General features: G+C 38.6%; 1 protein-coding gene across 1 annotated transcript in view; it reads left to right on the top strand.

Moving 5' to 3' along the window:
* Positions 1 to 23,762, top strand: part of prex1 (phosphatidylinositol-3,4,5-trisphosphate-dependent Rac exchange factor 1) — a gene marked incomplete at its 5' end in the record, with an annotated part of 76,440 nt that overhangs the window by 30,461 nt on the left and 22,217 nt on the right. Inside the window, 11 exons of the mRNA XM_079239746.1 lie at positions 1,254 to 1,387; positions 1,716 to 1,831; positions 3,458 to 3,607; positions 7,451 to 7,598; positions 11,378 to 11,478; positions 13,117 to 13,220; positions 13,705 to 13,754; positions 15,565 to 15,640; positions 16,232 to 16,304; positions 19,409 to 19,554; positions 21,459 to 21,551. Of these exons, the coding sequence (XP_079095872.1) occupies positions 1,254 to 1,387; positions 1,716 to 1,831; positions 3,458 to 3,607; positions 7,451 to 7,598; positions 11,378 to 11,478; positions 13,117 to 13,220; positions 13,705 to 13,754; positions 15,565 to 15,640; positions 16,232 to 16,304; positions 19,409 to 19,554; positions 21,459 to 21,551 (1,191 nt within the window). The remainder of the gene's footprint in view (positions 1 to 1,253; positions 1,388 to 1,715; positions 1,832 to 3,457; positions 3,608 to 7,450; positions 7,599 to 11,377; positions 11,479 to 13,116; positions 13,221 to 13,704; positions 13,755 to 15,564; positions 15,641 to 16,231; positions 16,305 to 19,408; positions 19,555 to 21,458; positions 21,552 to 23,762) is intronic.

Here is a 23,762-nt window from a genome sequence, read left to right as displayed (position 1 = left end):
GACCGCGCATCATTTTCTGAAAAATAATTACGTATAAATAATGTTTGGGATAGATCCTGAAGCTCAGCCACTTTGTGAAAAGGTTCATTGTGACACCATGTTGCCTACAGTCAATGAGGCAGACCCCAGATTGATATACACAATCTCATTAATAAAGCTTCATTTCATTACTTTAATTAAAACTGATTTTCTAACTATAGGTAATATGTTATAGGATACATAAGTAATTTATGCGCCTAATTGGATTAGTGTACATGTCCGTTTTTGTTGAATGGAGATGAATCTCTAGGTGATGTGGGTGTGATCTGGAACTGGCATTTTTATAAACTGAAAAACAGGTTGTTTTAGTCATAACAGCTTTTGATTCATTTCATGGTTGACAAGAAAAGGCTTCATGTTGAGCTCATCATATCCTGTGAAGGCGGTAGGAAGAATAACATAACGCAATTTTCTTAGTAAGTACGTTGAAGCTGACAAAGCTGTTGCATTTTTTTCCACATTTCCTTCTGACTATAAAAGTAGAAAACCTCCTGACAAGGCTTTACTGCAGGAATCAGAGGAAGGAATAAGCATTTCCACCCTGTCTCTACTACTGCCTACTATATCATGACTCATTTTCTACTCATATACCGCTGCATTCTATTATAAGGTTGCGCTTGTGTATGTATGGCGTATTTACATCCTGAAAAGAGAATAAAAATCCCTTGTTTGTTATTAAACATACAACATATGGACAGGTCCACACAGCACTTGTGCAGAGGCTACCCAGTTACTGTAGTGTTAAGTGTGTGTAATTCATCTGCACAAAGAGTTTTCTGCAAACTAGTTTGCAGTTTGGGTGCAAAATTGTTTTGCTTTTATTTACCACCACATGAACTTTACGTTTAAGAGTTGATTGCTACAGGTTCAGGGTTACTGACAAGCGGCTAACAGTCCTGACAAAGAACATTTAATGTGGTTTTGCACAGTAAAAACAAGTACAAGTTAGGGTGGGGGACAGCTGCGCTCAGTCTTTCCCATCACTGAAGATGCAATGAAAACAATTGACTATAAATGTCAAGAGTTGAATTTTTGTATTGTTTTACTGAGGTTGTGCACTCTAGGTTTTTATGCCGACAACAAGGTTTTACTTTACAGATCAACAATGTGAGTTTTCACGCTCTGCTCAGATAAAAATACATTTTAGCTGCTTTGTGTGACTAGAAGTGAATGAAAATCCAGTCTTTCATTGCAGTCATTCTTCTTTCCCTCAGGGAACCAATCTGACAGATATCTGCACGGAGTTGCTGCTTCACGGAAATCTCCTCAAAATCTCGGCAGGCAACATCCAGGAACGGGTCTTCTTCTTGTTTGACAACCTTCTCGTTTACTGTAAAAGGAAGTCCAGGTAAGAAATGCAGCACTTGAATAACTCCACATTGGCTGCCAAAAAAGGTGTGTCAGAGCAGAGGAAAGCAGAAAGCTTCAGAACTTATTTTTACTGGCTGAGTAATGCACCCAGACATGGAAAATCAATACAAATGCCCACAGTCCTGTCAGCATAGACACATTAGTAGTATTCTAGCAAAATAAAAACACAAGTGTACAGCTCCAATGCCTGCATCTGTATGAATGTGCATATGCTGCTGACACGAGTTGTTTTCTTAATGCGTGCCACTGGCATCAGCGGATGTTTTCCCGCCTGAGATTGAACACGGTTTTTTCTCTTTTCCAAGGGTTTCTGGAAAGAAGTCTACCAAGAGGACCAAGTCTATCAATGGGCCTCTCTATGTGTTCAGGGGCAGAATCAACACGGAGGTGATGGAGGTGGAAAATGTTGAAGATGGAACAGGTTTGTGTTTGCACATCAGCATTAGGCAATGAAGACAGACTACAAGTCCATCCATATCATTCTTTCTGAGCATTTGTTTGGTAGTTTTAATGAAATTCTAGATATGGATATAAATCAGTTACTGTAATATCTCATTTATTATGGATAATGACATGCAAAAAGTATTACTAATCAGTTTGCATACATTGCTCACATTTTATGTCACATTTTATCACTTGAAACTTTTTTTTTTTTTTTAAAAAGATTGGTTGGATGGGAATACGTTGTTGACAGTTTGGGTGGAGTATCATGCTTTACTCTAGTTTAAAACAGGATGTAGCTTGCAATCTAATGTAGCACCTTTTCATGTCAGCTACTCAGATGTGTTGATACAAATCTGCAGTGCAAAAGCAACCTTTGTACAAGGTGATAAACTTGATGTTCTGCGCTTTAGGTTGAGATAATGTGCCAGGGATGAACAACTCATCTTTTAGCTGTCAGGGATATGCTCGAAACTCAAATCTATGTCATTGTGGTTTGCTGCAAGGCCTCACAGGGTTCTGTGCATGTTGTCCATCAGTAGACATTATGCTTTCCTTCACCTCACGTTTCCTCTTTTTTTTTTTCCACTTCTCTGTGCTTGCAGAATTTTTCTGCAAGCTCACATGACTTTTTTTTTTTTTCTTGCATGATGGTTGATGGCTGTCACATTTAACCTACTGAAAGGAAAACCGCAAAGAAAAACATGCCTTATTCACAGAACTGGGGGGGGTCTTGTGTTGAAAACACATCTGCACTCTCATAGCACAGATTATCTGTTAACTAAGTGTGAAACTTGTGAAACCAGGGTGTGTCGCTTAAACATGACAGGAAGAATAAATGGAAAAACGATCATTTACTGAACATAATCTAAAGGCTGCAAACACTTAAAAATACAGGAAAAAAGAGTTAATTGTGAACCGTTTCAGATTATTGTGAACCAGGAGAGATTTGTTCAGCGCCCATCTTTATTGATTTATAACCTATAAGGTCAGCGCACCTTCAAGATTTGCCTTCATTTCAGCTTTTCAATATTTCTTTCTGAAAGAAGACTTAACACTGTTGTACTACATACGTCTCAACACATTGCTGCTCTCCCAGGAAAGCAGGAGCTGCTTCCTGCGAGGCTGAAAGTATCAGATCTATTTATATGAACTTTGAGCACGGGACTAATGCACCCCATCACACCGGCCATTTATTATTCAGTGGCTGCTCACCTGCAGCTAAATGGACGATAGAAATGGGTACAAGGAGAGATTTTGTTGAGTAAGTGCAAAGATGAACTTTGATTGCTTTTAAAGTGCAACCTGATTCTTCATAAACAGCTTTGAAATCAGTTCTTGAGACATAAATGGCTTTTAGTGATAACTTTAATGTGATTTGATTGCTTTCATACCTTCTAAAGTTGGTGTAGAAACGATAACTTGTATGTAATTTTAAAGTGTATTCTGACCATCAAGGTCATCCCACCATAGAGTTGAGAGGGAAGGGGGTTAAAAGCATCTTAGTCTGGCAGTTTTTAAGCAGCATAACAATCGAATAATGTGCCTTAGTGTTTTGAAAGTTGTCCCCTTTTTTTTCCAAATCCTTCATTCTTTCGCCTTTCAGCGGACTATCACAGCAACAACTACACAGTGACTAATGGCTGGAAGATCCACAACACAGCTAAAAACAAGTGGTTTGTCTGCATGGCCAAAAATGCAGAGGACAAGCAGAAGTGGCTGGACGCCATCTTGAGAGAACGGGAGCAAAGAGAGAGTAAGTGATGCTTTTTAAAGGTCATTTTAAATGATACCTCTAGTCTTTTCCCTCATTTTTGATAATCTTGCCTGAAAAGACGTTGCAACATCAGAGGTTTAATAACAAAGCCCACAGGCATGATTAATTATTTATGGCAGGGGAGTTGATTGTATAAAATTAAAGGTTGCTTATGTTGCTATCTTTATTTTCTGTCTTCATTTTGTCTTATATCAGGATGGAAAAGTAGCCAACCCTGAAGGAGGATGAACAGTGATTTATTTTAATTTGCAAATCTAAATAAAATCCAGTATATTAGATGAAACTGGACTTGAGCTTGAAAGTTGATATTTGGTATGACTTAGTCTAAACCCTCTTCACCAAGTTTCCCCAAACGTTTATCTGAGTAGTCTTCGAAAATAGATTTCCAGGCTTCTTGAAGATGTACTGCAACTTTTCTGTGGATTCTGACTGCATTTGTTGTTTAATCATACTGCTTCAGTAATGTTGAGGTCTGGACTTTTGTGGAGGATTCATGCCTCCATAAGACCCGTTGCCACTGATTTTTAGTTCAGTTCTTGTGTCACCTCAACCAAAATGCTGACTGTTGAATTGTTTTTTTGTTGAATTTCTTTGCCGATGCAACATAAGAAATGTAAACAAACAATGTTTTTGCAAGAGGCGGATAGAAACAAAGTGTCTCACGGTAATATTAAAACTTGGTTCTTTTCTAAGTTGTCTGTCGAATATAGACATTTTATAATTCCTGATCAATACATATCTCAGAGTTATGAGTCTTCCAGACTGAAGAAGAGTGAAATACTGAGCTCAAAAGAAAAGCTTCGAAGAACCTGTAGAGGTCGAAGCAGTTTTTTTTTTTTTTTATATGTATATGTGTGTGTATATAATATAAATGGTAGAAAGGTATCTGTTGACAGAGTTTTTGCCAGAGAGATATATTAACTTGGCATTTGTGAGAAAGGCATAGGTGCAATACGGAATATGACTGACTTCATCTGTTGTGTCATATTATATACATGCAAAGTACTACTATGCTTGGACCTTCTCTTATTGAGGTGAAGCAAGGTCATTTTTACACCTGCAATTCTTACTATCTTTTCCAAATACTCTTAACTAATCACTTCTCATTGCCAACTGTCATGTAATTTTCACTCTACATGCAAAAATTCATAAAGTGGTGCACTCCAAAGACTGTTCATGCACGCCACCATAATACAGTATTTGTTTCCTATGGCCCTGTCCTACCTTGAACAAGCTGCCCGCCCTGATCTATAAACTAGATTTTGTTTTTTTGGTTTCCACTAATTAATTATGCCATTGAGGTCCAGGTTTTCACATATGGTGCAGTAACAGGGGTGCTTGGTTAATCAGCGCCTATGTTGTCCTTCAGACCTTCTTAAAAAAGTCAGTCTCTTGTGGTAAACGGCGACCTCACTAACAATTTTAAGATTAGTAATGTAAATTGATATCCTTTTTTCTTCAGTTTTCTTTTCAGCTTGTGACTTCCAAATTTTAACAAAATATGTTCCCACCTGTTCCCACTAGCCATCTGTCTTTATTATGTTCTCGGTATTAGACAGTATGAAAGGCTTTGGCCAGATTTGTGGAGGTGCACAAGAGGCCACCTGATATCCCTGATGGCTAAAACTCAAAACTGGACCCCCAAAGCTACAGTAGCATAATTTGGCTAAATGACACACATCCAGCTCTAGCTGCAGTTTTAATTGAGGCTAATTGCCAACATAAATATTGGCTTTTCCAAAATTAAATGAGTTTTTTTGGATCTCGTTGTAGTTATTTTGATGTTATCGGCGTCTACTCCTAGGATGAAAGGGTTTCAGAGTACAGATAAGTACGGAGAAGTGTGCTGCAGCTTGTGGTGTTAAGTTTCAACCCGGCGGAAATCGACCTGAGGCCAACAGATGCCAGATCAGTCACAGTGCCCAGTTCCTCCAGGCCCCCCCCCCCCCCAAGCATGTCCTCAGCATGCTTACCAGTTCCTCAACCTCTCTCACCCTGTCTAGACAGCAACAACTTAGTTTTTTTTTTCCCACAATAAATCCCACCAATAGTTTTTTTTACTTCTTGCCTTGCATGCATTATTACTTTTCAAGTCACACCTAATATAATGTGATTCTTTTCCATGTACCGCTGCAACACTTCCTTCCTGTCTCTGGCTTGTTGCTCTCCTCAGACTTTCATCATGCAGCAACTGCCAGCTGGAGGTGTTGTCTCATCACTGTTTTTATGAAAGTTCAGGGAAACACATGGGTCAAACAATGTTATGGTTTTATCTTGTACCAATGAGCGCAGGAAGATTGCAGGGGAGGATGTAGACGAACTCTGACAGCTGGACCAGAAGCTGAGGGGGCTCTCCAACTGGACAGGCCCCTTCTGTTGTTCAATGACACTCATTGTTTAAGTCTACTCCAGCTGCTGCCAAATGTAATGTGACCCCACCTCCATCACAGACTGCCAATGGAGATCCCCAAAGATTCAATGGGAAAATTGGTTTCAAGAACAAGCTGTGCAATTTTTTTTTAAATTTTTGGATTGTTTGTCCAAAATCCCATCAAACTCCCACGCCACCATTTAATTTTCTACATTTTGAACAGTTTAAAAGGGTAATGAGACTGAAAAGTTGCTTGCTTTTGATTCTTTTGAGTAGTTGCGAAGGCTTGTTATATATAAATTAGATTAGATAAATCAAATATTTCATTCCCTCTTTTTCTAGTATGCCTGATGTACTGAATTATCTCTTCATTTGGTATTTTTTTCAGATTTACGTTCAGTAAAATACAATTAAAATATACTACTAATCACAAAAAATACTGCTCTTAATCGCAAAAAAAGTGTATCAGAAAAAGGATTAATTAATCATTAATAAAAGATTAATTAATCATTAATAAAAGAAAATAAATGACTACATTTTTTAAAATATGTTTGAATCAAATTTTTAAGAGAAGCAATGGAATGAAATTATTGATTTATTATTCTCTAACAGGCTGCCACTGGCTGGCCTGATGGCAACCCAGTAGCTATGTGAGTAATTCAGGTAGTCCTTTTGGATCTTTGTCATCTGTCAACCTGGATTTTATTTCCATCCAGGTGTCCCAATAAGAGCTTCATCAAGCACATTAAAGCTCATAAAACAGAGTATTTTAGTTTCAAGTCCAGAAACCTGATGTGCCGCTCAGCAGAGTTAAGCAGATTAGGAAGTTGAAGCGCTGCGGAGTTGAGTTGCCCGAGTCAGAAAGTCTCGCTGTGAAGTTCAGAAGTTCGTCAAAGCCCATGACGAGGTTAAGCAGCTCAAACAGAGCACTCAGTAAGGAGGTTTTGCTGGGGTAGCAGGCATACAATGGACCCTCACATGTTCTGCTTTACAGTAAAGAAATAATAGTTAACAAATCAACACTGAAACCAGATCAAAATCACGCTGCCCTCCTGAACTATACTTACTCCCTGGAGCCGAGAGGAGATCAACATCTGGGTTTGTTTCAGGAGCCTGTGGCAGACTCCAGCCCTCCAAGCTCTTTTCCTGACTGTAAACTGTCTGCATAATACCAGAACATAACCAGGCAGTCCAGGCAAAGGCCCATTTGTCTCCTCTAACAGAACCATGACATGCATTTTCCTCTTGGCTTTGATACATTTAGATAGCCTTGAAAAGCAAGTTGAAATCTCTGGATCTGCTGTGTTTTTCTTGGCTGACATTTTGTTTACACATTCATTTCCCTTCCCACATTTTCATCAGCTTTCACCCCATCGGAGTCTCACTCCATTGATGCCGACTGCACTAATTGTGACGGATCCTCCGGGACCTTTCTTTCTTTTGCTTTTTAGGTCTCAAGCTGGGAATGGAACGGGATGCCTATGTGATGATTGCAGAGAAAGGAGAGAAGCTCTACCACATGATGATGACCAAAAGTAGGCACCTAATTAAGGACAGACGCAGGAAGCTAAGCATTGTGCCCAAGTGCTTCATGGGAAAGTGAGTTTCTTTTGCTTCCTCTGTGTCTGGTTTCTTGAGGTTCCAAGCACATGACTGCAATGTTATGCGGTTCACATGGAGACTTTACAAACTGTTACGTAAGATCAACAGGCTTGCAAAAGGAACTGGTGTCCAGTCACCCCGAAGTCCTGGCAAATTGCCTAAATTGTTTCATCCGACGTCCTCTTGTTCTGTAATGAGGCCCCCCTCGCAGCCTCTAGTCAGGGGTTACAGAAAGAGCCAAGTTGCTCTCCACATCCTCATATCATGTGGCCCACTCAGCCACACCAAGACCTTTCATTAGCAGAGGACCTTCAGCAGAGCCTCTTTAACAGGCCTTTTCTCTTTGTTTCCTTTCAGTATTTCAGTGAAGAGAATAGACAGTAAGAGGAATCGCTTCAGTTTCTCACAGATGCACTACACACACATCCGTTTATTTGTGATCCAGAGGAGCAACTAAAAATTTTCCTGCCCTTATCTCGGGAAAGCAAAAAAATAAAAATGAGCTTCGACAATGATAGGAACAGATAACCAGCCTTTAAAGAGAGACCAGGGAGCGACCATTAATGTCTTCAACACTGCTAATGTGGCTGCTCAGAGATCATTAAATGCTCCCCTTATAAAACTGTTTACTTGCTAGAGGTAAACATTGTGGACAATAATGGCGCATTATCAGCCACAGTGTCAAGATGTACATTTAATGAGCTGCTCAAAAATCTAGTAGTATTCCTAAGAAACAAGTTCCATGACCTTAGTGTCACATGAAGTATTTGTCTAGGTTTTTTTGTTTTTTCTTCTTTGTTTCATGTGTCTCTCAAGATGGTATTAATCTGAGACCTTGCAGGACTTACCTTCTGCTATGCTACGCATATATTCATGTGTCAGGACTCTTCCTTCCTGTCAGAGCATGTGTTTTTACTGTTCTCAGAGCAAAGTTATGCCTGATCTTCCCTCAACGGTGGTTTCAGAAGAAGAGCTTGTTCAGATTTGTAGATGATGAAAATGTGAGGTTTCACCGACGTTTCCTTTTAAGTTTCTCCTCCCTTCTTTGCCTCATCTGTGTTGTTTCAGTCTAGTCAGCCTCTCCCTTTCACGTGCTTTAGCATCTGCCAACTGCGACTTTTTTCACTTTATCGCTCATCCATTTCCTGTCAAAGACTACACCCTGCATTATCTGGGCATTTGTCTTTCTGATGAAATTAACAACAGCCGTAGCTTGAGTGCATCGATGCTGAGTTCCGGTTTGATATCACCCAGTTTTGTTAATTGCCTAAATCCATTAAATGCCTAATATCTGCATTGGATACAAGTTTATTTATGGCTTTCTTTCATGGCTAACATTTAGTTTGCTCTGTAGGAATCAACTTTACCTCTGTGCCACCTAAAGACCAAATTAAATTTTTAAGCTATGAATCTAAATCCATTACAAAAGTATCTTCAAATCACCATACAAAGGCTTTTTAACTTATAAAGCAATAAAGATACAAAGGAAAAAAGTGTATCCTTTGCAAACAAATAAAGAGAATCTTGTCGACATTGCTGACCTTCAGTTAACACCTCAATTGGAATAATACTAACAAAATAGTAATGTTAAATTTTGGCTATCTGATATAGCCAAAATTTGGCTATCTAATTTGGTATATCTGATATACCAAATTTGTCCAATTCTTAATTTACAATACCTATATCGATTGATACCGATATTTTTGGTGCAAGCTGTGCCAAACAAACAAAAATATCTGGAAAACTGTACAAGGCATCTTTAATATTCTTCATTTTGAGTTAGAGGAGCTAGCAAATGATATATAATATTTGCATGTCTGTAAACCACAGGTGTCAAACTCCAGTCCTCGAGGGCCGGTATCCTGCAGGTTTTTGTTGTCTCCATGCTCCAACACACCTCACAAGTTCATAATTAGGTTGACAAGAAGCTGCTGGGTCCATTTGATTTGAATCAGCTGTGTTGAAAGAGGGAAACAACAAAAACCTGCCGGAGACCGGCCCTCGAGGACTGGAGTTTGACACCCCTGCTGTAAATGTTGTGTTATTAAAAAAGTAAAAACCAATGCTAATAATTTCCGATATTGCATTTTAATGTCCTTATTGGCTGATATCAGGTTGCTGATAATCTCAACAACTGAATTGCTTATTTTCCTACAAATCCATTATCTTTGTCTCTGACTCTTTTGAGTCCTCCTCCCAGCTCCCCTCCCCTTCTTTTCACTATTCCTGCTATCATAACCACTCCTATTACTGCTCAGAGTCAGGTTAGCTTTGGACTCTTGCATAACATCCACACATGTACGCAACACACCCTCACATTCAGTTGTGGCCCCTTTTCAATGTCAATTAAAAGCCTCCAGCTTTTACAAGAGAGACAATGAGCACACACATTCCCAAACATTACAATTAATGGTGTTAACTGACCCTTGTCAACACACTCTATTAAAATATCTCTGTCACACGCAGGCTAAACGGATGGACCAGGCAGGTCACACTGAGAACTGGTAAAAAAAAATGAATATGCAAAAAAGGCAAATGACACGTTTCCATGTGTCTACCTGATCCTACACACACTACTGTCATATGTATGCTGGATGACTTTTTGACTTACATGTTGGAGATTTGTAATAAAATCAGACACATTAATTCATGGATCCATCCCATGACTCCCAAAAAGCAAATCCATTCATAAGACGTGAGTTCTTACACAGACACGATTTAAAATGACTTCCACACTGGCGTCTTTTGTCATGGAATTAATGAACACACACACACATGCATATCCACCATGTCTTGCCAGTTCACTTCATGATTATCTGGGGAAGTAATTTCACTGAATGTCATTTTCTCATTCAAACGTATTCTCAGTTCACTCTGCGTTTGAACATGAGAGCAGAGCTGAAGTGCTTAAACATGGGTGGTTTGCATGTCCAAACACACATGTGGGATTTTTGTGGAAAAGGATAATTTGTAGAATATGCATCACCTGTACTGTGGTCCCAATAAACCATTAAAATACTGTTATATCTTTCTTTTTGGAAGAGTAAACAGCCTCTGAATAAATAACCTTGCCACTGTGTCAACATGTTGCATTGCACAAGGCTCCCAGAGGACACCAAGGCCAGCTCAGCTTCAGAAAGGATATATTTCACTGGTTATACTATGTAGGCCACCTGAAACTCTAGGCTCTGCTTACAGGATATACACTTAAGCAGAATTGCTTCCCTGGTCACCAAAATTGCTGTGCCTGTATTTACCTCAATCCAGTGAGGAAGGAATAAACTGTCAGCTTCATAGGAATGAAAAGTTGGGATGCTGAAACTAAACCAACTTTGCAATCCTCAATTTTCAGCCAAAACTGTTCCAAAGCCACATGCTCAAAAGTTTGCCAAAATCTGGCAACAATGGCTGGACCAGAGCTGCCAGGCTTTGGTTTGGCCACTGCCAGAACATCACCAGCACTTAGTCCCAATCTGATCTCTGACAAGCTGACATGCATTAGTTTTTGTCGTTGTTATTGTTTCAAATAATCCCTTGAATTATTATTGCATGCTCCAATTAGTTCTGCTGAATAGCTATTCTCAGTGGGCAGCTACATAAATGTTTTTTAACCATAGCCACATTTAGCTCTGTTATTCCAGGGTTAACCATATTAAAAAATATTATTGTGAGAGAACGATTCTGCTTAAATAGTATTTGCACGATTTAAAAGCAAAGCAATCATTGGTTATTATTAATCCGACCCTCTTCTATGCATCTTTCTTTCATTCCCCCAGTGAGTTTGTGTCGTGGCTCTTAGAAAGCGGAGAGATCAGTAAAGCTGACGAGGGAGTGAACTTGGGACAAGCCTTGCTGGAAAACGGCATCATTCACCACGGTGAGAAAAAAACTAAATCCCCCCCCCTTTTTTTTCTGTTTTTACTTTTTTTTAACTTCCATATTTGTCATTTTACTTATGTTTTATTGTCTAAGTCCAGCATGGTGGAAGCTACCAAAGATTTGAATAATTTCTCTGGGGATATTTGTCATTATTTTAGTTTCCCTGATTTTGTCTTCAGGGTGAAACTCGCAGGTTACCGAGTCTGAATTATGCATTAAGAAACGAAACCAACACACATCCCCAAACATTTATAAATAATGCATGAATGCAGTTGTCCAGGATGTTGCTGAAGGGGAACTTGCACACTGCAAGTGCAAAACATTCTCACGTTTTGTGTTCACTTTGCTCTCAGGGAAATTTACTGAGAGCCAATAGTCATGTTTCTTAATACCTGTGGAAAAACCCTCCCATGTAGTTGCCCGCAAACCACAGAGTGATACAGTGATGACATTGAGGCTTCTGTGGGATAGTAAAAAGGCTTTGTGGGCAAACTGGGAAGGTTCGAGCCTTGAAGGAAAAAATGTCTGTCACGAGCTAGTCGCAGCACAAAAACAGATTGTAGATAACTGTAGATATTCTCCGCAATCAACTGGTTGTGTTTTAACATAGTAAGAGACAATTAACCCCATTCTTCATATGGTACATTTTGTTGGGTATGCATGTCTGAGTCTCCTCAAACTATTTTACATCTCCCTTTGCTCAGAGGATAATTCCTTCTTTCATATCACATACTTAAAACTTTTAAAAAACTATTTTTTGTGGCACATTCCTTTGGATTTATGAGGGCATTTCAAGTCTAGACTAAAATCAGCCTCTTGTTTGAGTCCATGCCAGCTTGTTGTGGTGGAAAAACAAACTGCTTCTGTTTTGCAGTGTCACTCTCAGCCTCTCAGACAGTTGTTCGCTTTGTGCATCATTTTCTGTGTTGGATACAATATGAGAACTTGGTTTTGAAGTTTTGTGTTCATTAACGTTTTTAGGGAGATTTTGTAGGAATTGGCTGCTGTCTGCTTTATTTTTTATAATATCGTTCACTCAAACACAGCTGTAAATTTGCAAAAGCAGTTTTTTTCTTAAATATTTATCACTCGCCCCTTTTCTGTTTTTAACCCGATTAAACCTCAGCAGATTAAGTGTGTTAAAAGTTTGCGACTAAATGCATTCAAAGCTTGTGAAACAGATGTTGGAGCGAGTCAGTGACAACCCGACTGTGACAGGACATCTTTAGTCATTTATAATACATTTGCATGTGCACATTCAGAAATATCGCCTTCACCATATGGCGTTCTCTGGATGCTAAGTTGTATTGATGCCTCCTTTGCTTGTCAGAAGTGTAAAGATGAAAACAAAACTGATGGCAGACAAATTCAGGCTGAAGCTTTTGATGTGTCTCAGCCTTTGATGTCTGACTGCATCAGTGACAAATCTTTACTACTAATCCAGGGACACCAGTAGGCATTGCTACGTTGTGTTTTGTAGAAATGCCATCAGCTCACAGGTAGAACGAATAAAAGACAATCGGTCTTTATTAAATGCTCCCACTTTTTTGTTTTAAATTAGTCTCTCTCCAAGGTTAAATGCTGCTCAAACAGTGGCCCAAACTGAGGTGAGGTTTTTCTTCTGGTGATTTTTCAGTGTCAGACAAGCACCAGTTCAAGAATGAGCAGGTGCTGTACCGCTTCCGCTATGATGACGGCACCTACAAAGCCCGCAGTGAGATGGAGGACATCATGTCCAAGGTAACTGGAATACTGTCAATAATAAGGACGTCTGTTTCAACTCAGGAATGAACTAAAACTGAAATGAGGGATAATTTAAAAAAATGTCCTTATTTTTTCACCCACTTATGAACACCACATCAGACAGGTCATAACAGAGTTTTATTTCGTAGCTATTGGTGCATCAAAGTTTATTAAATCTTACATTTTTAGTTCTTTCATTCAGTAAATAGCTTTTCTTAAGACTTGTACATAAATGTCAGCTCCAGTCTTTAATAAGCCCTTCTCCTGAAAGAAAAGCTCAGCCAGAAGCTAAATTTATAAGAACTTGGAAGGTTAGAAATAATTTCAGGTGTTCATGCCTGTTTTGAAATTTCTGTCCTAAAATGACAGCCTCAGGGTTAGTCTTTCATGCGCCATAGGTATGTCTTTTGCTCATAATTGTACTAGTTTATCCAAGGTGTGTACAATCTATGACTCATCAGCTCACTTTCTTTTCTTTTAGGGCGTCAGGTTGTACTGCCGCCTTCACAGCCTCTACACGCCAGTCATCAAGTAAGTACCTGCCCTCCTTCCTTCTGTCCTCGTCCTTTACTCCCTCATATGCAATTATCCCTGCCTTCCAGGTGCAAAAATGCATATTCATGAATGGGTTGCATTCACCCCGTGTCAAGCTGTTTGTAATGGCTGAACAAACTGTAGCACAGCCAGAAATTAAAGCCATCAAACCTTTCTTTTCTTATCTAGAGTCCCAGCCGGGTTTAAGCTGATATAGGTTCATGCTTATAACGTTTAGTGCAGATTGAATGCTTTCATGACTTGTTTGCTTACAAGCACATCTCAGACCAATATTTCATTGTATCAATTACAAATCCACTCGAATAAATTTGTGGAATCAACCACGCTTTGTACTAGTGAGACTAAATAAATACCGTGAAATGAAATTATTTGATATAATCTCACTGTAAACTATGTCTCCTATCGGAAAGTTTGAAACAACAAATTCTTGCAGGCACAGGAAACACACAATGTCTCTTTCTGACAACACGCACACACATTCTCTGTCCACCGCAGCCCCTCCTGTCCTACCTATCCACAATCATCTCTCTATCTTTCCCTCCATCAATCAGCCACTGATTGAAGTGCCCGGGGTTGCCATTGGTGCAAACAAAGAGCTTTTGGTCTGAGGGCAAATCCTATTAACATACAGAGGCGATCCCTCTGCCTGCCAGCCAGTTATTATGTAATACAATCTTGCTTTTTTTCTTTTTTTTTTTCAAATCTGTTGCTAAATTGGTATGACTAGTAGCAGCGATTACTTTGGTTTGAGTGATAGATATATTGCAGTTATGTATATAATTAATCACAAAGTCAACCTCTGTTTTATTAAACGTGTAAAAAGACAAATCCTCTGCTCATTTATGCAGTTCAGTTACACCCGGCCTCTTACAGAAAACTACTTATCAGCAGTCAATGATTGGAAGTGGCGGACTTTCTGTGCTGTTTCATTGCATCATATGCAGTATCTGTACATGTACTTCTGCACAAATCTTCAGTCAGTGGATATTACATTGGACATTTGGTCTAGATGTGACCGTTTACAATATAATTGTGGCACATTTAGCTCATATTACATCGCGGAGTCTACTACACACTTGACATCCACTTTTATACCCACAAAGTCACACTACAGTTCACACATCCTCTATAGTGTTTCCTGCTCTACATGTTTACATGCTCAGAAGACTAGTACACAGTGGTTGAGAATCAAAATGATCACTGCAAAGCCTTCTTATGGGTAGTTCTGAAACTGTGAGCCTGAACAAAGTGCTATCACACAGGCATTCTTTCAAGATAATATCAGGATGTCTGGCTGCCAGCTGAAGCTGGAAAAAAGCTGAGCCATGCAGCAGGACAATAACTTCCAAAGATCAATGTATAAATGGCTTTAAACCATTACAGTTCTCATTTTGAAGAGGCTCAGTCAGACTCAGACAATAGAAATGTTTAGGACGGAGAATTGGATCAACTGTAGAGACAAATAACCACAAACAGGTTTTGTTTCACCGATGCAGAGCTATTTTTCTGCTAGTTTTCTGTCGTGTCTATGCAAGATAACAGAAAAACCACCAAGTCCATTTACACAAGCATGAGAAACGGCTACATATGATTTGGAGCGCTTAAATTTAAAAAAAAAAAAAAAACCAAGAGTATCTTTTGTTTTGGTGAAGGAATTCACGTGATCTAAAATTGATATTTGTGCTGTCATATTTCTAATATACAAAATTATTGAACTGTATTTTTCTGTTCAAGCTGGGTTTAACAGTAAAAATGAATTTTTGAAACCTTTTTGTTGCTCCTTTAGGGACAGAGACCATCACCTGAAAACCTTTAAATCTGTGGTGCCTGCTAGCAAACTGGTGGACTGGCTGATCTCTCAGGTGAGCAATCTGAAACATAAGACCTCATGGTTGTGTCAGTTCTTTATTAAAGTTATTACATGAATTTAATTAACAGATTCTTCAATTGTCATATATGGTTTTATACTCCAGTGCAATGGAAACATTTCCCTTATATGTATTGGTATAAGTTTATGTGAATGGAAAGACAAAGGCCAAAGTTTTGTGTAATTTTTTTCACTATAATTTTAAGTTACAGTGACATCCATAATTTCAAGTCGACCCCTGTAAAGATGAAGGTGGTGTTTTCCAGCTGACAGTAAAAGTACTGATAATGACGTGTGTCATGAAGTAATTAATTTGAAATAACAGTTAGATATGTATTGTCTTACAGCCCTGCTGCTTGTGATAATGGCCCAAATGGAGCACGATTTAATTATAAACTAACCATATATCTACTCTTTTAATTTCCTATTTCCTCTCATTGTCTTTTTAAAGCGCATATTTATTAACACGTGCAAGCAACAGATCATCTTTAATAACCCCAGTGGTGCTGCAGTGTGCTGTGCATGAGAAGGTGTAAACAGGCATTGTGACCGACCGACTGTGTGCGTCATTGATTTGGTTTCCCAGGGAGACTGCTCGACCCGAGAGGATGCTGTGACGCTGGGTGTGGGGCTCTGCAACAATGGCTTCATGCATCACGGTCAGTTCGGTTCTGTCTTACACACTCATTATTGAAGGATGGATAAACACCTCCATGCAAAGATGGGCACTTTTCACTGTATTTAAGTTTTGCAACCTTTTTGTTCAACTAAGTGGTGCATTTTGACATGACGAATACGTGAGATGTTTCGTCACCCACTAATCAGCTACAGCTCTTTGTTGTGTGACCTTACCCTTCAAATTTCATTAATGGGGTTTTTTTTTTGTCTTTTTATTCCTTCCAACACTATATTATGGGTTTATTTTCCATGGTTGTATGATTACATCATCTTACCCCTCAGCTGCCGCTCAGTCAGTTCTGCTGTAAACCTGTAAGAACGTAGTACTGGCCTGGCTTCGTATATGCTGTCATAGGTTGAAAAACAAGCAGTGATTTTGCATACCCAGCCATTTCAAACCTCATTGACCGCATGGTAGTAAAGTGGATTTGTTTCTAGCCATCCCAGCATGTTGAATGTAAACAGCCTTAGCAGTGTACCTTAACCAGCCTTGTTTGGCTTTGCTACATGGCTGTCTGGGTCATTCCACTGAACCATGACCAGTAGTTAAAACCTATAATTGAATTGTCCATTTCAGTTGGACTTGTCCATTAAATATGGACTGACTTAAATGGAGTAGCGTTGCCATACTGGAGTAATGTGATATAATGAGAGTACTTCCTGGATTTCCTCATCGTCCAGAAAAAGAGCAAAACCGACAAGGCCAATGTTACTCATACATCAAATTTTGGGAAACTTGTAGATGCTGGTAACTTCTGTTTTTTTAGTTGAGTTTAATCTTTCCTCCACACATGAAATCCTTTGCTGAAATCTCCGCTACAGCCCTTCTACAGGGTAATCAGAGTTACAGATAATATCCTGCTGGCTTCTCAGAGATGTGTCTTTTTATCCGTCAGGGGGAAGGTTGAGTCAAAGTGTGAAAATATAAAAAAAATTCAGACCTTATAAATGTCCTCTCTGATTGCTTAAATTAGTTCTTTTGGGTTTTTTATGGCATACACAAGCACCTCTAGACAATCATGTAATAACCTTTACTTTACTTTCACTCAAACACACACCTAGCTGCTGCTACCATCTGTTAGCAAGTGTCAGACGACTTTTCTCTGCCCTTCATCAAGGTAATGACCTCTCTTCTCGTTTTGGCCCAAGTTACTTTCTAAAGATCTGAGTCAGCACATATGCTGCTTTCCAACAGTTTCACTTGAACTTTTCACATTTCCTTTTTTTTCCTTTTATTTTATGTTAGTCTCTTTTTTTTTTTTTTTTTTTTTTTAAACAATGCTTAGTATGCTTTTTGCTGTTATGATTACCTGCAAAACACTGAGCTAAGACAACTTAGCAACAAAGAAGAGCCTTAATTTGAGAGGGTTAAATCAGTCCTAAAATGCCTTGTTATTTGCAAAAGTATGATACAAGTCATGACAACTCTGCAGCTTTAACAAACAGAAATCAATACTAAAGCAATTAGAGTGTAATTTGCTCTGGGACAGATTGCTTCATTAGAATTCATTCAGCCATTTTTATGTGCTGGTCAATAAAATGAAATGTTTTCACTCAACTGATTAATGATACTATAGTCAAATATATATATATATAGTCAAACTTTTAAGTACCTTTCATGCATACAACTGTAGGCTATTTGGAGCTGTGTCTATTTCAGATTAGCTGCAAAATATATTTAACATTGTGAATTCATAGCTATACACTGCTATATTCTTCTTTTGATATTTTCTACTTTTAAATTATGATTTAGCAGTGTGTGTGTGTGTGTGTGTGTGTGTATGTGTTATTTGGTCATAACAGCTTCCGGACTAGCACTCCCTGCAGTTTAATAGGTAGTGTTAAGGTATTATATGGCCACAGCCTTCGTGACTCAGAGGAAATAACTCGCGCTGACTTTATTTGTGTTGGTGCGAGGCTTGTACAAGTGGGTGTGGAATATGTATGTGATACCGTGAAGGCTTTTGTTCATTTTTGGGTGACAGATGCTGTCAGAATCTTGTAATATCTAGGTATCTTGGGAACCACTTGGAGTTGCCCATACAAGCCTCATTTTATAGTAGAAAGTCATACAGATTCATACAGAGGATGAAGAAACATTCTCTGTGTTTCATTTTGTGAAAGGTTGCACCAACTTTCACAAACTTTAGCTGATTTATCACATTAGCCAGGTAGGCTTGATGGACATCCCTTTGCAATTTTCTTGACAAACTAAAAACATCAAGATTAAAAGCAGCAGCAAGGCAATGCTTTTAAACAACTTATTAAACAGAACTAGTGGTATATGCCTCGTTAATTTAGTCACACATCTGTATTTGCACTTGTTGCATTTGTGTTTATGCTTCAACCTGATGGTGTTACAGCCGTCAGTCTGAAATCATTTCGACAGAATATTTGACTTGCGTTTTTCTTTAATCTCTTATTGAAAGGAATGTGACAAGACTAAACTGAAACTGACAGACTAAACATTTAACCCAGATTTCTGAGGGAACGGAGCTATTTGGATATATTTTGGGTACGGTGAACAAGTGTTTTAAGTTTTAAACAATGGTTTTTGGGCAGTGGGGTGAATTTAGTTTGTTGTTGTTGTTCAGGCTCAACTAGAAAGATGCTGTGACCAGAGAAGCAGCAGTAATGTGCTCTCACCTGTCTGTGGTGCCCCATGTGTTGAAGCGAGTCTGAACCCAACAGTGGGATTTCCAGATACACTCAGACACACACAGCACAGTCTTTCTTGTGCCCTCTTGAGAGCCTTTCAAAACTCTGTTATACTCTGGCTTTATCCCAGATGTGATGTGGCTCCAGATGTTCCTTCTAGCATCATGAGTTAATGAGCTAATTAACTGTTAGCTTGTTTGTGTGAAGATGTCAGCACATTAAGCTGCCAAGAGATTTAAATAAATTAACAGTGACATCATTTCTGTCCAGGATGAGCACATCACATATTATGGGATATTAACGTACAAGAACAAAGCTTGTTAACATTTTATTTCTTATCTGTACTTTGACCCAATCTTTTGGGTGATGGACAAGACTTTCAGCTGCACTCCTCTCACACATGCTGTGTCCCTTTTATTTCTTTTAGTCCTGGAGAAGAGCGAGTTTAAAGATGACTCCCAGTTCTTCCGTTTCTATGCCGACGAGGAAACCGAGGGAACCAGCAGCAAAAGCAAGCAGCTCCAGCGAAATGACTTCAAACTTATAGAAAACATCTTAGCCAAGTCTCTTGTGGTGAGCTGATTTATATGCTCTCACGCATATGGAAACCTTATGCTCTCATCTCGCTGTGGATGCACAGATAGGCACATTGAAAGCCTCACACTATAACTTTATTTAAATATTTTTATTTAGAAAACACACTAACAATAGAAACATGTTAACATGTCTCAAACACATAAACATCCTCATTCACTGCCTTAGAATTAGATCCACCCACACATCACCGGTACATACACACAAACCGATTGTTGAAGCAGGAAACAATAGCTTAGTGGGGATTGATGTTAATACTGAGAAGACAACCTACTTTCTCTAAATAAATACATTTTTAGCTGGATATGTGCATCTCTATCATGCAAAAGCATGAATATGCACACTGTGCAGAATATTAAATTTGTGTGTAGGTGCGGACAATAATCATAATGCTTTCTGTCTGCATTATCTGCATATTAAGTGCACTTTTGATAAAAAAAATAAATGTTTTGATCATAAGATGAGATAACACTGAAACTGTGATGAACTGACTTAAATGAATAGTTTCAGTTAAGATTAATAATAGACTAATTTGGATGTTTTACTCCTTTTCTGAATATTGACTCTAAAGATTTATTACCAGGCAGCTTAATGAGCTTACTAAAAGCACAGAACCAAGATGGGAAAAAATAAAATACTTCCCTTTAGATTTTAATAAAGTATTTTCAATATAATTTAATTTAAGTTCCAACCACGATCAGACAAAACCAACCCAGCAAAGACACTGATGTGCAGTTAAAACACATGTACAGAACAGGAGGAGCGTGTTCATATTGTTTTACTTCTTTGCTAAATCACTTCATTCAGCAAAAAACAAAGCTAAAACAAAATTATTGGACTCAGTTGTTGTCATGTTTTCTTTAATAAAAGCACAGAAATGATGTGTAGTTTATGCAGTTTGCTCTTGTATCTTACATTATATATGCCAGCTAACTGTGTATTTATTTGACTCAAGAAATTGGGTCAACATACATTGTCCTGGTTCAATCAGATACGCTCCTTTTTTCTCTGGAGGCTGAAAGAGAAAGTGAACTATTTAGTTAAGTCCATTATCTTCCCGCAGACCAAAAGGCATCACCAGCATCCTTTTTCAAGTCAGACTGGGAAGTAGGCATGTTATCTGGCCTTCCACAAGAAGTGGAAAAGGCTTTTTCCTTGATTAGTGGAACTAATCCTTCCCACTGCCTGTTATGGAAGGGAAGTGCAGGAACTCTTTATTTACCACAGTCATCTCCTCTGATATAACAGCAGAGATCTCCATCTTATCAGGACTTTGCAGCAGGAAGATGGCCCCAGCAGCTTCAGTAATGGAGGCTTCTAATGGGTTTGGTGATGACAATGTTTTAGTAAGCCTCACCTCACAGGGGAATATGCCGTGGGACGAGAGAACATCACCAGGCCAAAGACACCCAATGAAAAGCTTAGATTTGTGATGGTGTGTGAATATTTCAGATATAGAACCACACACATTTTTTTTTTTATAAACTCAAACTTAAAAAAAAATCTGAGAAAAAAAAGTAGGTTATTAACAGTGTCAAAACTCTTTTGTTTGTTAGCAAGAATAAACTATTGACTTAATAGTAAGAGGCATTTTTACAAGATTTAATTGTCTTCCTGTTATTTATTCTGTTTTTAGTTTTAGCTCCCCACAATGTGACACTTTGGTCAACATTGTTTTTAAAGTTCGTTATAAATAAAGTTGCATTGCATTGCAACATAAACAAGTCTTATAAACCTCACAAAACATCAGCAGAATATAATGAGGCCAAAAAAATATGTTTCTAAAGTTATGTGGCTGCTTACTTATGATGCTAAAACATCAATCTAACAATCAGTCAGCAACGTAAATGTGGGATTAATAAGATTGTTTTTCTCTGTTTTAGATTCATCCTGAGGAGGAGGGCTACGGATTTGAGATTGAGGAGAAAAACAAGGCGATTGTGGTGAAGTCTGTTACCAGGTGCTCACATGCTGAGGTAATGGTCAACAAATATACACACACACACACACACACACACACACACACACACACACACAAACAAACACATTAATGTTGCATGTTCTTCCCGCCACAGGGCGTTAGTTCCAGTAGGTAATGGCTGTCTTCTGTTTTGACGGCTGCTGTCAGTCTGCTTTGACTCCCTTTCGAGTAACCATGCTCTGATTGGCTGCAGAACCATTGCTATGTTTACTCACATCACCTCCAGACAAAATCCTCACATGCATACACGTTTACTAATCCAGAGCAATTAAAATGCAGGTAATAATCCTTTTTTCTTTTAAATATTTAACCGTGCACAGCTCAGACTGGTGCTATAGCAGCCCTAACTGGTCGACTGTTTAGTCTTTCCACCATCTTCTGCTAAAGCATGGGATAATGGCCAAGTCTGTTTTAATATCTTGATTTATTAAAGGTTTGCAGTTGAAAATAACGTTTCCTTGACCTGTGAAGTTTTTCTTTCTGTTTCTCTCATAATTTCACTGTGGCTGAAGTTCCTTTATGGTGTCTGTTATTTTATTTGCTGCTCTTCTCCTCAGTAACTTTGCAGATAATCTGTCTCTCTTCTGCCTGCTTGCACCATATTAAACCCTCAGTCCTCTGCTCCTTTTTCTTCACTTCTGTCTCCTCCTCTTACTTTGTCGCTCAGTCTTCCAACCCCCACCAAATAACAGGATTGCCAGTTGTGACACAGTGCATGTGCCAGCACTGTGAATGAAGCTCAGCTGATTCCCATGGGGCTCTGCAAAGGGCTGACAGACACACTCACACACTGAACTCTTTCACTATATGATACTATTATAGAGAGTCACGTGTAAACCAGCTCCCATGCTGTGTAGTCTCTTACACACACAGGCATACACACACACACACACACACAGAATGCATACATCCTTCCTTATTCAAATAGCTTTGACTCCTCCCAGTCATTCCTACATCCATCCTGGGCTGCTATCCAGAGTCAGAGCCTTGCTCAGCCAAGGCCACCCCACCGGATCTGTCCCCAGGACACTGGACTCACACAGTGGACAGACAGAGGCAGCATTATTCTCTCAACGTGACTGACGATGTAAAAGATGACTGCATTTAATGACATGCAACAGGCCATGTTGCTATGTTCTTGTCATGGTATATGAATGTGTACATCTGATGGTGCTTGACATTTTGGGAGCATGTACATATTTGTGTAACTGTACCTGCACTTCCCTGTACATTTGGTTTGGTTGACTCGTATCTTTGTTGAGGAAAGCTTGCAAACTGAAGGAAATGACCTAGAAGCATCTGAATGGCGGTCATGATGAGAACTGGCTGAGTTCTCTAAATACCAAGGAAAGGAGCTTAAGTGCTTCCTTTATATCCCTTAGCAAAGGAAACACCAGCCTGTCCTTTATGAAAGAAAAGAAATGTATTTTTTCAACCCCACAGCTATTTGCAGATGCAATATTAAAAACAAAGGTCAGTTGTTTTGATACTAAATGATTCGTTCATGAAGTGTAACGTGTTAACATTAAAACCAAAGTACTTAATCTGCTTTCTGCAGAATATACTTTTAACATCTGTAGTTACACTACTACATACCTACTAGGGCTGGGAAAATCAAATAAAAAAATCAGAAATCTGGATTTTTTTGGTCAAAAAATTGATTTTTTTTTTTTTTTTTTTTTTTTCTCCAAATAAGTAAAATTATTGCACTATGAAATTTGTCCTTTGTTTATTTATTGATCTTTTTACTTGTCTTCTTGGGCATTATAGCAGCAGAATGATGGTCTGGCTACTGGATTGTTTTTTTTTTTTTCTCATTGAAATTAAGAAAATACGAGCAAAAAAAAAAGTTTTATGCACTTTTTTTGTTTTTAATCTACAAAAATCAGCAATATCAGAGAATTGTGAGAATCACAATTTAAATCGAATCGGCACCCAAAAAATCGGAATCAAATCAAATCGGGACAAAAGCATATCGCTACACCCCTAATACCTACCATACACTGCTTCCACACTTCTTAAAATAAAGAACATTTTCCAACAATGTCAGGTAAAGTGATAAAGTACATGTCTGTGTTTTGTTTGGCCTTCAGCCCAGATATACGTGCAAATCAAGCTGGCATCAGCCATATGTAAATGGCATGCAACTCCATCATATCTTGATTCCAATCTTGATATAGTTTTGTTCCATAAAACTTCACTTGTA

Source organism: Telmatherina bonti, assembly GCF_933228915.1.
Source record: "Telmatherina bonti genome assembly, chromosome: 4".
NCBI lineage: Eukaryota > Metazoa > Chordata > Actinopteri > Atheriniformes > Telmatherinidae > Telmatherina > Telmatherina bonti.
Note: the sequence above shows the minus strand (reverse complement) of the source record. Positions and strands in the feature narration are given on the sequence as shown.